At 43.8% G+C, this 16,656-nt stretch overlaps 1 protein-coding gene across 1 annotated transcript in view; it reads left to right on the forward strand.

Moving 5' to 3' along the window:
* The window catches only part of Cacna2d4 (calcium voltage-gated channel auxiliary subunit alpha2delta 4), a 110,466-nt gene that overhangs the window by 14,535 nt on the left and 79,275 nt on the right, over positions 1 to 16,656 (forward strand). Inside the window, exons 7-15 of the mRNA XM_087182720.1 lie at positions 8,074 to 8,134; positions 8,757 to 8,907; positions 10,521 to 10,595; positions 11,396 to 11,485; positions 11,595 to 11,708; positions 12,309 to 12,387; positions 13,165 to 13,298; positions 15,617 to 15,694; positions 16,433 to 16,513. Coding sequence (XP_087038846.1) covers positions 8,074 to 8,134; positions 8,757 to 8,907; positions 10,521 to 10,595; positions 11,396 to 11,485; positions 11,595 to 11,708; positions 12,309 to 12,387; positions 13,165 to 13,298; positions 15,617 to 15,694; positions 16,433 to 16,513 — 863 coding nt within the window. The remainder of the gene's footprint in view (positions 1 to 8,073; positions 8,135 to 8,756; positions 8,908 to 10,520; positions 10,596 to 11,395; positions 11,486 to 11,594; positions 11,709 to 12,308; positions 12,388 to 13,164; positions 13,299 to 15,616; positions 15,695 to 16,432; positions 16,514 to 16,656) is intronic.

Here is a 16,656-nt window from a genome sequence, read left to right on the forward strand (position 1 = left end):
TAAATTCATTTTCATATTGCATCCCAACCCACTTTTATATTTTAACACACTGTTCAGAAAGTCTTAATTTTGCCCCACTTCTCTGAAACCAGAAACTGGAAGGCCCTAAGAGACTTCTCTTTTGACAAAGGCTGGAAAAGGCAATCTCCCCGTTGAAGTAAAAGAACTCATACCGTTGCCATCATTAGCATGCTCCAAAATTCATAATTAGCTGCTAGTTCTATTTCTGTTCTCTGCAATCTGAATAAATATTTATTTCTCTTCTGTGTAGCAGCCCTTCAAATGCTTAAAGACCATTCACACCCCTCTTGCCTTCTCCAGGGTAGAATTCCTGTAAATAGCCTTGTCACACCAGGGCTTCCAGAGATGCCAAATCAGATTCAAACAACACAATCCGGGTGTGAGCTCTTCAGGGTTTGAAAAGAGGGGCCATTTCTCAGACTCATTCCTAATTTATATATTCATATCTACCCTCAGGTAGACAGTATTGGATTGACCATGGTTTTTAGGTTATGTCCATCTATATTAATTTGATTTATCAAAAGACCCAGAATATGGCCAGTAATTTATATCTCCCCATGTCCCCCTTGTCTATCCTGCCCTTTGCCCTTCCCTCCACACTGGTAAGGCAACAGCTATCCTGAACTTCAACCTCAGTATATTTGGATTTTTTTCACTTACTTGTTCAGTTTTATCTTACATTTATACACACATGTGTTTTTCAATGTTTTTGATAAAATTACATGTGACAAAATGCACTAGCTTCCTCAGTTTTAATGATGCCCTTCAGAAGTATTAAATGTAATCATCCCCACCACCATCTAGCTCCAAAACTCTTGCAAAACTGAAACTCTACACCCACCAAACAGTAATTCCCCATTCTTCCTTCCCCAACACTACCACTGGCAACTACCATTCTATTTTCTGTCTCTATGATTTTGTCTGCCCTGTGTACCCTCGCAGAAATGGAATCATTTGTATACATTTTTTGGTCTTTTTGTGATTGACTTACTTAAATAATCCCCTGAAGATTCATCCATTTGGTATATCCGAATTCCCTTCCTTTTTAAACCTGAGTGATATTCCATTGTATGTGCATACTACATTTTGTTTATAGACATTGTGTTGTTTTCCATCTTTTAGCTATTGTTAATAATACCAAGCACACGAGTGTGCAAATATCCTTTGAGACCTGGGATTCTTTGGGGTGTATATCTAAAAGTGGAATTGCTGGACCATATGGCAATTCTAATTTACATTTTTGAAGACCTGCCCTACCGTTTCCTACAAGGTTGTACCATTTTACATTTTACCACCAATAGTGCACAGCATTCCAATTTCTCCATATCCGTGCCAACACTTGCTATTTTGTTTGTTTGTTTTTATATATAGTGGTTATCTTAATGGATGTGAGATGGTACCTCATTGCGGTTTTGGTTTGCATTTCCTTAATGATTAGTATTGTTGAATGTCTTTTCATGTGCTTATTGGTCATGTGTATATCTTCTTTGAATAAATGTCTATTCAGGTTCTTTGTCCAATTTAATTGAGTTGCTTGTTATTATTGTTCACTGGCAGGCATTGTCTACATGTTTCAAATATTAATGTCTTGTGAAATATATCATTGCACCCAGGCATGGTAGCACATATCTGTAATCCCAGGGACTAGGGAGGCTGAGGCAGGAGGACTGAAAGTTCAAGTTCGCCTGGGCAACTTAGCTCAAAATGAGAATTTTAAAAAAGAAACAGAGATGTAGCATAGTAGTAGAACACCCCTGGATTTGATTCCCAGAAACCCCCCATATGTATAATTTGCAAATATGTTCTCCTGTGAGCTTTTTCCCTTAAACATTATCTGTTGGTGGACAAATTTAAAAATTTTTATGGAGTCCAATTTTTGTATTTTTTGTTGCCTAGGTCTTTGGTGTCATACCCAAAAAAATCATTAGCGTGTCCTGTGTCATGAAATTTTTCCCTATGTTTCCACCAAGAGCTTTAGAGTTGTAGGCCTTATGCTTAAGCCTTTTACCCACTGTCAGTTAATTTTTCTGTATGGTGCTAGATAAAGATCTAACTTCTTTTCCTTTTTTTCTTTGCCTATGGATACCCAGTTTTTCCTGCACCATTTGTTGAAAAATACTGTCATTTTTTCATTGAATGTTCAAAGATCATTTGATTATATTTGCAAAGGTTTATTTTCAGGCTCTCTATTCTAGCTCATGGCTGTATATGTCCGTCCATATACTGGTGACACACTGTTGTGATTATTGTAGTACTGTAGTTAGTTTGAAAACCAGGAAGTATGGCTCTCTAGCTTTACTCTTATTTTTCAAGATTGTCTGGTTTATTTGGGATCCCTTGAAATTTCATATGAATTTTCAGATGAGTTTTTCTATTTCTGCAAGAAATATCAATGAGACTTGGATAGAGATTGCATCAGTAAGCTACTGAATGAATCAGTAGACCATTTTGTGTGGTCCTGACACTGGGAGATGTGTTCCCATTTATTTCTGTCTTTAATTTCTTTCAGCAATTTTTTGTAGTTTTTATTGTACAAAATTTTCACCTCCTTGGTTAATTTTATTTTTGATCCTATTGTAAATGTAATTGTTTTGGAAATTTTCTTTCATTGTTAAAGAATAAAAATTCAGCTGATTTTCTTTTTTATCTTGCTATTTTACTGAATTCATTTATTCAATCTAACAGTTCTTTTGCTCAGAAACTTTAGAGATTTTTACATATAAAACATATCATCTGTGAACAGCGCTAATTTTACATCTTCCTTTCCATTTTGGATGCTTTTTGTTTCTTTTCCTTTTTCTTGCCTTATTCCTCTTGCTATAACTTTGGGTAGTATGTTGAAGTGGCAAAAGTGGGATTACTTATTTTATGCCTGATCTTACAGGAAAAGCTTTCAGTTTTTCACCTGTGAGTGGGATGTTGGCTGTGGGTTTTTCAGTATATGGCTTTTATTATGTTGAAGTAGTTTCCTTCTATTGCTGGTTTGTTGAGACTTGTTATCATGGAAGGGTGTTGAATTTTGACAAATGCTTTTGCTAATTCATCTGATTTATCATGTGAGTTTTTGTCCTTCATGGTGTTTTACACTGATCAATTTTTGTATGTTGAAAAAAATCTTTCCATTCCAGTATAAATTCCACTTGGTACAATTCTTTAAATATGCTACCAAATTTGGTTTTCTTGTATTTTGTTGAGGATTTTTGCATCAATATTTATATGAGATATTAGACTATAGTTTTATTTCCTTATCAAATCTTTGCCTGGTTTTGGTATTAAGGTAATGCTCACCTTATAGAGTAATTTAAGAAATATTCCCTCCTCTTCAATTTAAAAAAAATGAAAACTGATATTAGCTCTTTAAATGTTTGGTAGCTTCCATCAGCAAAGCCATCAGATCTAGGGCTTTCCTTTATTGGGATATATACTTTTTCTTACTCGATCTCCTTACTAGTTATAGGCCACTACAGATTTTCCATTTCTTCCTTATAACTTTTCCGGTCCTTCATTTCCTGAATTACTGATTTATTTTGTGTTTATTTGAAATTTTTAGTAAAATGTTTAAATTCCATTATCATTTTCTTTTGTATGTATTCTATAACCATTTTATTTGTGGTTACTAGGGAGAGTCCATTTAACATCTTTTTAACAGTAAAATGTGAGTGTCTACTAGATTAACTTCAATAATATATGTTCCTTTACAGCTCCAGCTCCACCTCTTTTGGTTGTTGATATCACAAAATTATGTCTTTATGCAGTGTGTGCCCCAAAACATTATCATTCTTTTAAATGAATTAGTCTCTTAAATTATATAGAAAACGAAGTGTGCAGTTACCAAATTTGCAATAATACTAGCTTGAGACTAATAATTGTTTTCTTAATGTATTAGTCTCTTAAATCATGCAGAAAACAACAACAAAAAAAGAGTTCAAATCATTGCTGCAATAAAAGTAGCTTTGTATAATTGCCCATGCATTTCCCTTCATTGTTATCTTTCTCTCTTCATACAGCTTCAAGTCACTGTTTAGCACCCTATTTCTCCTGCAGGACTCCCTTGAGCACATCTTGCAGGGCAGGAACAGTAGAACAGCTCCTTTGGTATTTGTTTTGTCTGGGGATGTCTTAATTTCTCCCTATTTCTTAAGGACAGGTTTTGCCAGAAAGAAATAGGATTCTTGGTTGACAGTTTCTTCTGTTCTTCCTTCCTTCCTTTTCTTTTTTTTTTCTTTCTTTCTTTCTTTTCTTCTTTCTTTCTTTCTGCACTTTGACGATATATGTCCACTGACTTCTAGCCTCCAAAATTCTGATGAGAAATCTACTGCTTTTCTTATTGATGATCTTTGTATTATCTCTGCTGCTTTTAACATCCCCTCTTTGTCATTGCCTTTTGAAAATTTGACTATAATGTATCTTTGTATTTGTCTCTTTGAATTCATCTTACTTGGAGTTTGTTGAGCTTCTAGGATGTTTGTATGTTTCATCAAATTTGGGGAGTTTTCAGCATTTAGCTCTTGAAATCATCTCTCTTCTCCTGCTGGGACTCCCCAGTGCACATGTTGCTTGGCTTGGTGGTCAGTTGATGGAGTCTCACAGGTTTCTTAGGCTCTGTTCACTTTTCTATTATTTTTCTTTCTTCCTCTCAGACTCAATAATTTTCATTGTCCTATTTTAAATTTCACTGATTCTCTTTCTTGTCTGTACCATCTACCTTTGAATCCTTCCTATGAATTTTACATGTTAGTTGCTGTATTTCCAACTCCAAAATTTCTTTTTTTAAATTTCTTTTTAGGTTTTCTGTCTCTTTGTTGATATTTCCATTTTGTTCACAAATTTCTTCATATCTTCTTTTAGTTCTTGGAATTCTTGAAGACCTCTTTGATGTATAGACCTGCACCTGGTATTTTTTTTTTGAGACATTTTCTGTACATTTATTTGTTTCTCTTGAGAGGGCCATATTTATCCTACTTCTTCATATGCTTTGTGATTTTTATATTAAAAACTGGAGATTTAAATCTCATAGTGTGGTAATCCTGGAAATTGGACCTTCTCTGTTCTCCAGGATTTGCCAGTGTTTGCTATTGCTTTTGTTTTTCTTTTTCTTTTTTGATTATTGTATGTCTCTGTGCCAAAGATCACCCTGAAGAATAACCTTAAAATCTTCTCAAGTCTTCTCTGAGACTTCCTGGGCATATGTAGTCACTTTATAGTTTTCCCCATATATGCAGCTGTTTTTAAAATGTTCTAGTCTTTAATGCCTGGCTCCCAAGGGGAGAAATAGGAAAGTGAATGGGGGAAAGGGGGAGCACCTGCCCTTTAAATGCCCTGGAAGTATTTCTGTTAGAGGGGAAAAGGCTTGCAGCAATGAGGGCAGGTGCAAAAAAAATGGCCAGCGACCTTTTAATCTGCACCTCTGGAATCAGAAGTGTCAGTCAGCAGTCAGATCACAGATTCTCTGTATTTGGATGGCAGGGTCCTTTTCGTCTCCTCGGCTCCAGCAAGCTGTGTGCAAGAGGCTTCAGAATACAAGCACAGCTGCCTACCCAGGCTGGGGTGGGAGGTGGGTAGCTACTACTGGGATAAGAGCTGAAATTGACAGAAATTAACTGCAATTTACCATCAAAGTCTTCCCTTGCAGGCTGCAAATCCTTGTAGACATTGCTAGATTTGGTTTTACTAATATTTTTAGTATTTTTACATCTATATAAGTGAAATCATCTTGTAATTTTCTTTCCTGTTGATATTTTCAAAGTAAATTATTTTATTTCAAAATAAATTGAGAAATATTTTCTTTGGTTTCTGGAATGATTTTAATAAAATTAGAAAGATCTCTCCCTTGAAAGCTTGATAGAAGTCATCTATAAAAATATATAGGCCTGGTATTTCTTTATGGGAATATAAAATTACCACTTCAATATATTTAACATTTGCAAGACTAATGTGGCTTTCTATTTCTTCTTAAAATTTAATGCAATACTTTTATTCAGGTGCATCCATTTCACCTGAGCTTTCAAATTTATATACTTTATTTATTACTTTCCTATTATTTTAATACAATCTATAATTATGTCCCTTTTAACATATTATATTATACTTTTTTTCTTAATTTCCCCTTGGTTTTTCTATAGTCTTTTCAGATATCATCTTTGTCTTTGTTGGTTGTTCTCTATTGTTTGTTTTTTATTTTATCTACCTTAGAGCTAATGTTTTTATGTTTTCTTTTTCATTTCTTTGGATTTATTCTGTTGCTCTCCCTCCTTACTTCCTTTTTTTTTTTTTTTTTTTGGTACAGAGGATCGAACTCGGGTCCTTCTGCTTGTGAGGCAGGTGGCAGAACCACTGAGCTAAATCCCTGGACCCCCTCCTAACTTCTTAAATGGATACTTACTTTAATTTCTAGCTTTTATTTGTTTCTAAAATAAGTATTAAGGCTATATCATGTCAATAGAAATTTCACTTTTGTTGCATTTCACAAGTTTTGATTGGCAATGAGTTTTTTCTAACTTTTATTTTTAATTGTGGTAAAATGCATATAACATAAAATTTACTATTCATTAAATATTTAAGTGCATTTTCAAAAAGTATGCACTGCTTGTTGTGCAAACATCACCACAACAATAATTCTCTTTCCCTTCTCCCAACCCCTGGCAGTCATCATTATACTATGATTTTAACTACCTTGCAAAGGTGGAATTACACATTATTTGCCATTTTGTGATTGATATATTTTACTTAATACACCTCCCTCAAGACTCATCCATGTTGTAGCCTGTGTCAGAATAACATTCTATTGTATGTGTGCACTGCATTTTGTTTCATTCCTCTATCAATGCACATTTGAGTTGTTTCCATCCTTTGACTATTGTGAATAATGCTATGAACATGGATATGTAAGTAACTCTTTGAGACTCTGATTTCAATTCTTTTGAGTATATTCTCAAGAGGAGAATTGCTAGATCATATGATATTTGTCATATAATCTTCAGAGGAACTGCCATACTGTTTTCCACAGCAGCTGCTCCATTTTACATTCCCATCAGCAATGTACAAAAGTTCCAGTCTCTCCACATCCTCTCTGGATTGTTATTTGCTGGGTCTTTTCTTCTTATTTTCAACTTGTTGGCTGCTTTTTGTTTGCTTTGTTGCTGTTTTTTGGGTTTGGGGTTTTGGTTTTGGTTTTGGGGTTTTTTTTGGTACCAGGAATTGAACTCAGGACCTTGACTTGCTAGACAGGTGCAGCACCAGTAAGCTACATCCCAGCCCTTGTCTGCTTTATTTTTAATATTAGCCTTCTTAATGGGTATGAAGTGGTGTTTCATCATGATTTTCATTCACAGTCCCCTAATGACTGATGATGCTGAACATCTTTTCATGTGTTTATTGGTCATTGGTATATTTCCTTTGGAAAATGTCTATTCAAGTTCTTGATCCATTTTTAAGTCAGTTTGTTTTGTTTTGCTGTTCTTGAGTTACAGGAATTCTTTATATATTCTGGTTATCAATCTTATCAGGTAGATATATAATTTGTAAATATTTGCTCCAATTCTCTGGGTTCTCTTTTCACTCTATTGATTATGCCCTTTGATGCACAGAAGTTTTTAATTGTGACATCCAATTTGTTTTTTTTGTTGCCTGTAGTTGTGCTGTCTTAGTAGTGTTTTAGTTGCCATTTACTTATAAATAGTATTTTTAAGTTTCCTTTTGATTTCTTCAGTGATAATTTATTTAAAAGTATGTTTTAAAATTGCAAAACATGTATAAACTTTATATTTATCTCCTCATTCTAGAGGTCTACCTCAACTGCATTGTGATCAGAGAGCACATGTGTATGGTTCTGTGTGAAATTAACGGAGATTTATTCTAGTAGCCTAGTACGTCATCACGTTTTATAAATACCTCACATGTGCTTGAAAAGAACACACGTGCCCTTCTTGCCTCAATTTTCAGGGTGTGTCTAACAGTCCAAAGCAGGTCCTACCCTGGGGGTCATGGCTATTCTGGGAGCTAGCATCCACCCGGGGGCTCAGGTGAGTGAAAGAACCACCTTTTATTCCCCAGGTATAAAATGGACACCTGATAAGAATGGAGTCATTGCCTTTGACTGCCGGAACCGCAGCTGGTAAGAGCTCATAGGGAAAAATGCCTCAGTGCCGGCATGTGTCTCACAGCTTGGGTTCTGCCTTGCCTGCTTCCTTCTCTCCCACTGCCCCAGGGTTTGGATGCACAGACCTTAATCCAACACGAGAGTAGGAAGAGTCACCAGCTGCACCCTCCGCCCACATCTGCATTTGCTCCTGGATGGATCATATTGTCTTTCTCTACCCACACCTCCATCCAAGACACTGAGCTGCCTCCACATCAACCCTCTCTCAGCCTCTCCTCTCCCCAACACCCTTGTTCTGGCAGATTTGTAGCAGAAGCTGAGGTTGGAATGCATCTCTCTCCTGTCCTTCTGCTAGCCCCTCAGGAACCCCAGCTAGTCGAAATAAAAAGGGCAAGGGTTACCCCCAGGCTTGACCAGGCCCATTAGGTGGACATATTCTCCATTATTTCCACCCCAGTGGCTTCAGAAGTGCCCAGTGTTTATGCAACATGATAAAACCCAGCACAGAGGGGTCACTGACCTGAATTTGGGGTGCACTTGGGCCAGAATAGAAATACTGTACAAATAACTGGAGGCTCATGACCAAGTGGTTGTTCTGGTTTCCCATCTTTGATCTGTCCCTTTCTTTCTGCTAAAGGTACATACAAGCTGCTACTTCTCCCAAGGATATAGTGATTTTGGTAGACATGAGTGGCAGCATGAAGGGGTGGAGAATGGCTATTGCCAAGCACACCATCACTACCATCTTGGACACCCTGGGAGAGAATGACTTCGTCAATATCATTGCGGTAGGTGTGCCTTCCTGCTCTAGAGTAGCCCTTGCTTCCCTAAAGAGCCTTTCCTCCATCTGCATCAGGATGACCCATTCTTACAGCCAGCGGATGCCTCCTCCTGGAGGGTGATTCTTTCCTCTAAACCTGGGGCTCTTCACCAAGGATCCATAGTCTGCCTAAGGATGGGCTTCAAGAGGTCTGAAAGTACATGTAAAGGATGCGGGTCCATTTTCCCAAGCCCATCTCTTTTGTCAGTTTCTCAGAAGAGTCTGCACCCAATACAGCTGGAAGAACCACTGGCCTGAGTGACACCTGCCTCATCCTCCACCATGTGCTCTCAGCTCACACTATCGCTAAGCAGCCTCTCCTTGCTGCCATGGGATGGATGATCCCTGGACCTACTCCCAGTCCCTTTATCCCAGCCCAATCCAAACACATGCGAGAAAGAAGGAACAAAAAGAAAGAAACAGGGACACAAATTAGGAGGATGCTTTTAAAAGCAATAAAAAGGAGGGGACAGCCACCTTGAGGTGTCCTTGTGAGACCACCTGACCTGAAGACCTCTTCCACCAGTACGCCCCATAGCTAGCGTTTCCTGTCCTTTGTGGAATTTACTTCGCTAGTAGTGGAATATCAAGGCAAAGTTATTTAACTTCAAAATGATTGTGCTGGGGGTCCTGAGAATGGCCCCCAGCCCCTGAGCTGCTCCCCTGGGGTCTGTCCCTGTCCCCAGACCTGCAGCTGCCACAGGACAGCCACAGAACACAGGTTCCACACTCCACAAGAAGGGGACAATGTGCGCCCTCGGAGCCTTCCTGGTCCTTCTCCCCCCGCTCCCTGCCCAGCCTCCCAGCTGGTGGGCAACAGCCCCAAAGAGAAGCCCTCACTGCTAACACTCGTGCAGCTCTTCCATGTTGTCACCACCACATCCCCTTGTCACCTTTCTTCTTCAGGCAGAAGGTGGACTACGGACCCCTGAAGATTTGTTTTCTAGTGTTGATGGGGAAGAAGGGTGATTAAGAAAAAGGGGAAGTAATAAGTCATTTCCCTCCCTATTCCCATCCCCTGTGGAAAGCTGCCAGGTCTTCTTCATCTATGCAGGGCAGAGAGCCGTTTCTAGTCTGGTGCAGTGGTACATGCCTATTGTAGCAGCCACTCGGGAGACTGAGGCAGCAAGACTGCAAGTTCAAGGCAGGCTGGCTGGCCTGGGCAAATTAGTAATATACTGGGAAGAGAGAGAGAGAGAACAGTTTCTAACCCATACACAGGCCTGCCTGGGTTGAGCCTGCAGGTGGAAGGCTATGGGACTCAGGTAGAGGGCTCCTTGCTGATCTCGGGAACAAAGGGCACAGGCCTTCTCCTATAACAGCAAGGTCTCCGTGTGTTCTGAGGGGTCACTTGGGCAGCCCGAGGAAAGGCACCAAGACCAGGGGATGAGGGAGGATTTTTAGAGCCAAGGCCTTGCTGTTCTGTCTGCTCAGAAAAACTGCAAAAGGCACAGCGTACCCCAAGCTGATAATGCACAGGCACCTCAGTGCATACTGGGAGGTGCCTGAGCCCTCCGCCCGCAGGACCTGACTTTACATGCTGATCTGTCTGTTCTCTCCCTCCTCTTGCTGCAACCACAGTACAATGACTATGTCCATTACATCGAGCCCTGTTTTAAAGGCATCCTTGTCCAGGCAGACCGAGACAACCGAGAGGTGAGTGTCTGCTGTGGCTTGATGCCCCTGTCATGACAGGAATGGCATCCATGCAGCCTACTTCCTGGTCCCTTTTGCTATGCCCATGGCACTTGGAGGAGTAAAGCAAGTCATCAGTTACACTGCAGACACCAGGAACCCACCCTGATCAACGTGCAGCTCCTTATCTGAGCTCCAGTGAGCAAGGTGACCTCACATCTGCAGGATCTTGCTCACTCAGATTGGCTTTCTCCTGCGGAGGAGCCAGGGCTCAGCCTCCCACATAGCATCCCAGTTGGCGTTTCCTCCATGTCAGCCTTCAAGAGGAGCTTCCCCAGTGGAGGACAAATTGAAATCCATTGGGTTGAGTCTTTTTCTCTGGTTAAAAAAAAAAAAAAAAAAATTAGAAGACAGGGTAACAATTTTTAAGGGGAAAATTTGCATGTCTGTCTGTGATCAGAGTTTAGGTTTAGCTTCCACTTGACCCTCAGCTCTGGTACTTAAGGGCTGAATGCTGAGGTCGTCCCTCACCTCCATCCCTGGACTGTCCTTCTCCCTCTGGTTGGCAGCATACTTGGTGCTTCCTTCCAGTGGGGGACGTGGATTTGTACCAGGCCATTCACACTCCCTCTATTTCCCTTGGGGACATCTGAGAAACATCTGTTTTAGGGGTCCAGTCCATGGGATTAGCTGCATTGTGAGCAGGGGTCCTGCAATCATATCCTCTGGCATTAGCTCTAATCAGCCTCCTCAGTTAGCCAGATACTCAAGGTCCCTGGCTACTCCATCCACTGAGCCCCATCTAACGTTTACCCTGACAGCATTTCAAACAGTTGGTGGATGAGCTGGTGGTCAAAGGCATGGGGGTCGTGGACCAAGCCCTGATTGAGGCCTTCCAGATCCTGAAGCAGGTACCTGCAGCTGTGAAGCCTGGAGGGCTAAGAGAGTAGGAGAAAGGGCCAAGGTGGAGGGTGGGCAGTCACGGCCTGTCACGACCATGTCCTCCTCTGTCTCACACAGTTCCAAGGGGCTGGGCAAGGAAGTCTCTGCAACCAGGCCATCATGCTGATCACTGACGGGGCAGTGGAGGACTATGAGCCAGTGTTTGAGAAGTACAACTGGCCAGACCGCAAGGTGACTCCCACTGCCATAGAGAACAACAATGGGGCACCCTCAGGTTCAAAGTCCTTTCCCATTAGAGCCGTTCATAAATTCAGACATGTCCCAATTGGGTGTCCTAAAACTATGGTGACTTTGGGCCCAGAGAACTGCCGTGAGGAGCTTCAAGGTGAAGGACCAGAACATGGTTTGGAGACATAAGAACTGCCAGGCTGCCTGGCCTTGAACCTGCTCCACCATGGCCGTGGGCAAGTCACATTGCTGCTCAGCCCTCAGGGTCTTTTCTGAGTAAAAGGGGGCACAAGAAGGCATGATACAAGCCTGCAGTCCCAGCACTCTGGGAGGCTGAGGCAGGAGGAACACAAGTTCAAGCCTAGCCTGGGCAACTCATCCACTTAGTGACACCTTGTCTCAAAAAAAAATGTTTTTAAAGGGCTGAGGATATAGCTCAGTGCAAAGGCACAAGATTCAGTCCCCAGTACCAGAAGAAAAAGGAGGGGTGGGTAAGAGTGGAGAACTCAAAACCCAAGGTGTGGCTGACGGACAACTAAGCCTCACATAAAGAGGGGGCCGCATTAATGTGGTTGCTGAGTCAATCTGTGTCTCATGGGTTAGGTCCGGGTCTTCACTTACCTCATTGGGAGAGAAGTGACTTTTGCTGACCGCCTCAAGTGGATTGCCTGCAACAACAAAGGTACGTGAGGTACGGGCGTGGCACCTTGCAGCCCAAGCCTGCACACAGGTGGGACAGTGTCCCTAGTGACCGCAGGCACTGAGCACAGGTTTGTACGGGAGGCACAGGCTGGGCAGGGCACCGCCGGAGCCGTGGAGAGGCACTTTCCCCATTTTGGGGTGGCAGGGAAGGATTCCAGACAGAGGGAACAGCATGCTCAGAGGGTCTGAGGCCAGGGCCATTGCTGGGAATGGAAAGCTATTCTGTTTTACTGGCCTGTGAAGTGAATGTTTTGTGAGAGACAATGAGGCCAGAGAGGTGAACCTGTACTAAGCCTTCATTCACTTAGAAGCCAGTTGCCGTTTTAAAAAGCACTATGGGTACAGTGAAGAGGAGGAAGCAGTGCCCGGCCCCCCGCCTGAGGGAAGACAATGGTCATGGTTGGGGAAATGAGGAGGCTGGGTTTAGAGGAGGACAAGAACCACTGCTCAGATCTTCCCTGAAAGCGGAACCTAGGGCTGAGTGACACTACAGGCTTATGAGGAGTGCTGCTGTGGCCGTCGAGCTCCCTGCTGCTCTTCTGGGGAGCTTGGGCTAGGAGGGCCCCTAGGATGTCTCCCAGGCTGAGGTAGGTGGGCCTTCTTCTCCCACGGGCCTCCAGCCACCCTGAGGATGAGACAGAACCCCCGGGAGGCAGGTACCTGTGGCCCTGGGATCCCAGAGAGGAGTGTGAGCTGAGCTACCCAGGGACTCTGAGTGGAGGTCCCCTCTGCAGCCCCACCCCACGGCCTCCCCCAGGCTACTACACACAGATCTCCACGCTGGCTGGTGCCCAGGAGAAAGTGATGGAATACCTGCACGTGCTCAGCCGGCCCATGGTCATCGACCATGACCACGACGTCATCTGGACAGAAGCCTACATGGACAGCAAGGTGGGCCTGAGGGTGGCTGTGGAACCAGGAGGTAGCTTTCTGGGTCAAAGAAGGTGAGCATCATACTTCCTCAGGAACAGTCGTGAAGGGAGGACATTTCCCTTCCTTCCCTCAGCAGCCTTCAGCCCACTAAGAGGGCTGCTGCCAGTGTGCTGTCCCCAGACATCCAGACCCCTGGCCCCCACACACCTGCCCAGGGCTGCCCATCATGGACAGGGCCCCCTGCTCAAATGTGCCCGTCTTTCCTTCCACTCCGAGGGCCACCTCATTCATTGTTCTTCTCTTCCTCCTCTTCTGAGAAGAAAGCTTCCCCACCAATAGCTCACATCATGGTGCCCCACCACCCCGGGGTCTCCCCATTTCAAAAAGACTGTAGGAGCCGCTGTCGTAAGGTAGCAGTCAGATGAGATATCTGGGGGGAAGGGGGGCCTTCCTGCCACTTCTCAAATCACATGACTGTGGAGCCATCTGCTTTAGTGAGGATGTACAGACTGATAGTAAGAGAGATCTGAAAATGCTGGTTTAAATAAGATGGAAAGGGCTGGGGATGTAGCTCAGCGGCACTGCACCGGCCTGGCAAGTGTGAGGCCCTGAGTTCGATTCCTGATACCATAAGTAAATAAATAAGATGGAAGTGTAGTTCTTCCTCACATGAAAGAGGTTTAGAGGTGGGCATCTTGGAGCTGATGAGGAGCTCACTGGTCATCAGGGACCCAGGCTTCTTCCAATGCCACCTTCACAGTCCCTAGGATGCGACCCTCATCCTCCTGGTCAGAGTGGAATTCTAGTGGAATTCTAGTCAACTGAAATCACATTCTAGGCATTGGGAAGATGGGAAGGGAGGGGGCTGTGCCCCACCCCTTTACAGGACACTTCTCAGGAGTCTTCCTGACATGAATCTGCCTGTCTTTAACCAGGACACTGTGGCAGGTTGACTCCAATGGGCAAAGGAGGCTGGAAACTCACTTTTTCGGCTTTTCTTCTGACTTGCTGTGTATCTAAGGACAGTGGCATGCTTATCTCTTACTAGTACTTATGAACTATTTGCCAAATTGGGGATTTTAAATCACATTAATTGACTTGAAAGGGGCCTCTGCTAATAGGTCATGCCCTGGACATATCATTGGTCTGTCATCAACTGCTGGCCCCAAGGGAAGAGCATGCTTCTCTGTGATTTTGGAGTCCCTGAGGCCAGCAACTCCTGGACCCACTTCAGGAACCTCTGAGCTGAGGCTGTTAGTCCACTGGGTGGACAGATGTCCCCACTTGGCACCTGTGACTCACTCCAGTGTAGAATGGTTCCTAAGAGGAGGATGGGGAAGGGGAGACCAGCAAAGACCTGGTGGCTGCTTGCCCACAGACAACTCCACAAATCCACCATCCAGGGAACCTTGAGAGCATTCATGTCGCCCACAAAGGTATATCTGTGCACAGAGCACAATAGGATGTCATTGTGGTCCACTTTCAGAAAGCCTTACCTCCCAGCTCAAAACTGAAAAGTCAGATGAGGTACAGTAAGACTGATGGCCAAAATTCCTCCTTTTCCAAAAAGGGTCCTGGAGACATCCATGACTCAGCTACCTCCTTTAGTTGATGTGAACAAAGGTCAGGCTTGCACAGCATATCTGCATATGCACTTTTCACACTTGTCATCTTTGTTTCAAAGCAGAGCACTTGCGGGGAGCCCCTGTCCAGGCTGCTAAGGGAACTGGCACAGTGAGATGAGGTGGCTGTGGAAGGAGCCATCCCTGGGGCGGGGCCTGATTCTGGCTCTGAGTTCTGGGAGGAGAGAGCTGTGGGTCCATCCTGGGAGCATTAGAGGTGACCCTGCTTCACTCTGTGAGCCCTCACACACATGCTTATGTTGGAGGGTGGCTCTGGAGCACTGTCCTTCTTCCACCTTACCTGCCCTTTGTTATGGTTTGTAGCAACCCCAGATCCCTATCAGAGGTTTCTACAAATTCTCATGCCATGCTAAGCCCCTTTGCTTCTAGCTAGGCACAGAATGGGCTGTTTTCCCCAGTTCGGGCTCATCTGTGGCCTGGTCAAGATGACAGAGTTTGAGGAGTGTGCTCAGGAGCTAGGTGTGGGCTCAGGACTTTGCCCGATGTCATCAGCCTGAGATCCTGCTCAGTCATCTGTCCCCCAGCATTCCTGCCAGCTCCCTTTGGCAGAGAAGGGAAGCCTCATTCTGAGATTTCTTCCTGCCGCATAGTTGAATTGATGACCACGGTCCTCCACGCTGTGCTCTGAGCACAATGGGCACACAAATGGGGCCCTCAGACTCCCCCCAACCTCTGCCCTTTCCTCTCTGGCAGCTCCTTACCTCAAAGACACAGAGCTTGATGCTCCTCACTACCGTGGCCATGCCTGTCTTCAGCAAAAAGAATGAAACGGTGAGTCGACACTCCCTGAGAGGTGGCAGCAGGGGGCAGAACACCTTTATAGGCCAGTTGCTTCTGATTGGGGTGAGCATCAAAGCTACCCTGGGAGGATTTGAATGCAGGCTCCCATACCCTGTCCCACACTACCTACATTGCAATCTTTGGTCGGTGGTGAGACTGGAGGTCTATACGTTCAAAAGGCTCCCATCCCTTAGTGATTCTGCTCAGCCAGTTGGGGCTCAGTTACCCCACTCTGCCCTTGGACCACTACTTTGGGGATACAAGGCTGGAAGGGGCCTCTGCCAGCCTTCCAGCAAAACCAGGTTGGGAAGACCCTAACTTAGTTGTAAAGGGCTCTGGTGAGAGAACTTCTAGAGCCTTTCATCCTTCCTCTGGTCAGGAAATGCTTCCTTATTGGCCCCATGTGTTGCTGAGTCCCTAGGATCTCAGTACTTCAGCTTCTGCTGTGAAGATTAATATTTTATTCAACTTTGTATTTCATTTAAATATTACCACTGAAATATTAATACTGGGCATTAATCTTCTGAACAGCTAAGAGTGCTCCCAGGGCCTTTCCTAAATTTTCATTTAGGTTCTAAATTTTCATTCAGAGAGCTAAAATCTAACTGCAAGGAAGGTCTGCCTGATACCTAAGTGGCTTTCTCATCCAGGCTCTAAAAAGACCGAGAGGCCAGTCTGGCCTGGTTCACAGGGAAGCCTGCCCTCCCTTGCCCCTGGGCTCTCTTCCAGCGATCCCATGGCATTCTCCTGGGTGTGGTGGGCTCCGATGTGACCCTGAGAGAGCTGATGAAGCTGGCACCCCGCTACAAGGTAAGCCTGGGTCAGTCCCTACCTTGGATGAGGGTGGGGGGTAGTCAGATTCTCATCAGTGTTACAAAATACCTGAGAAAATCAACTTAAAAGAGGGAAAGATTTATTTTGGCTCGTGGTTTCAGAAGGGTCAGTCCATGGTT

Source organism: Heterocephalus glaber, unplaced genomic scaffold (genome assembly GCF_053883595.1).
Source record: "Heterocephalus glaber isolate CG9 unplaced genomic scaffold, H.glaber_assembly_v1.0 deba00000281, whole genome shotgun sequence".
Taxonomy (NCBI): domain Eukaryota; kingdom Metazoa; phylum Chordata; class Mammalia; order Rodentia; family Bathyergidae; genus Heterocephalus; species Heterocephalus glaber.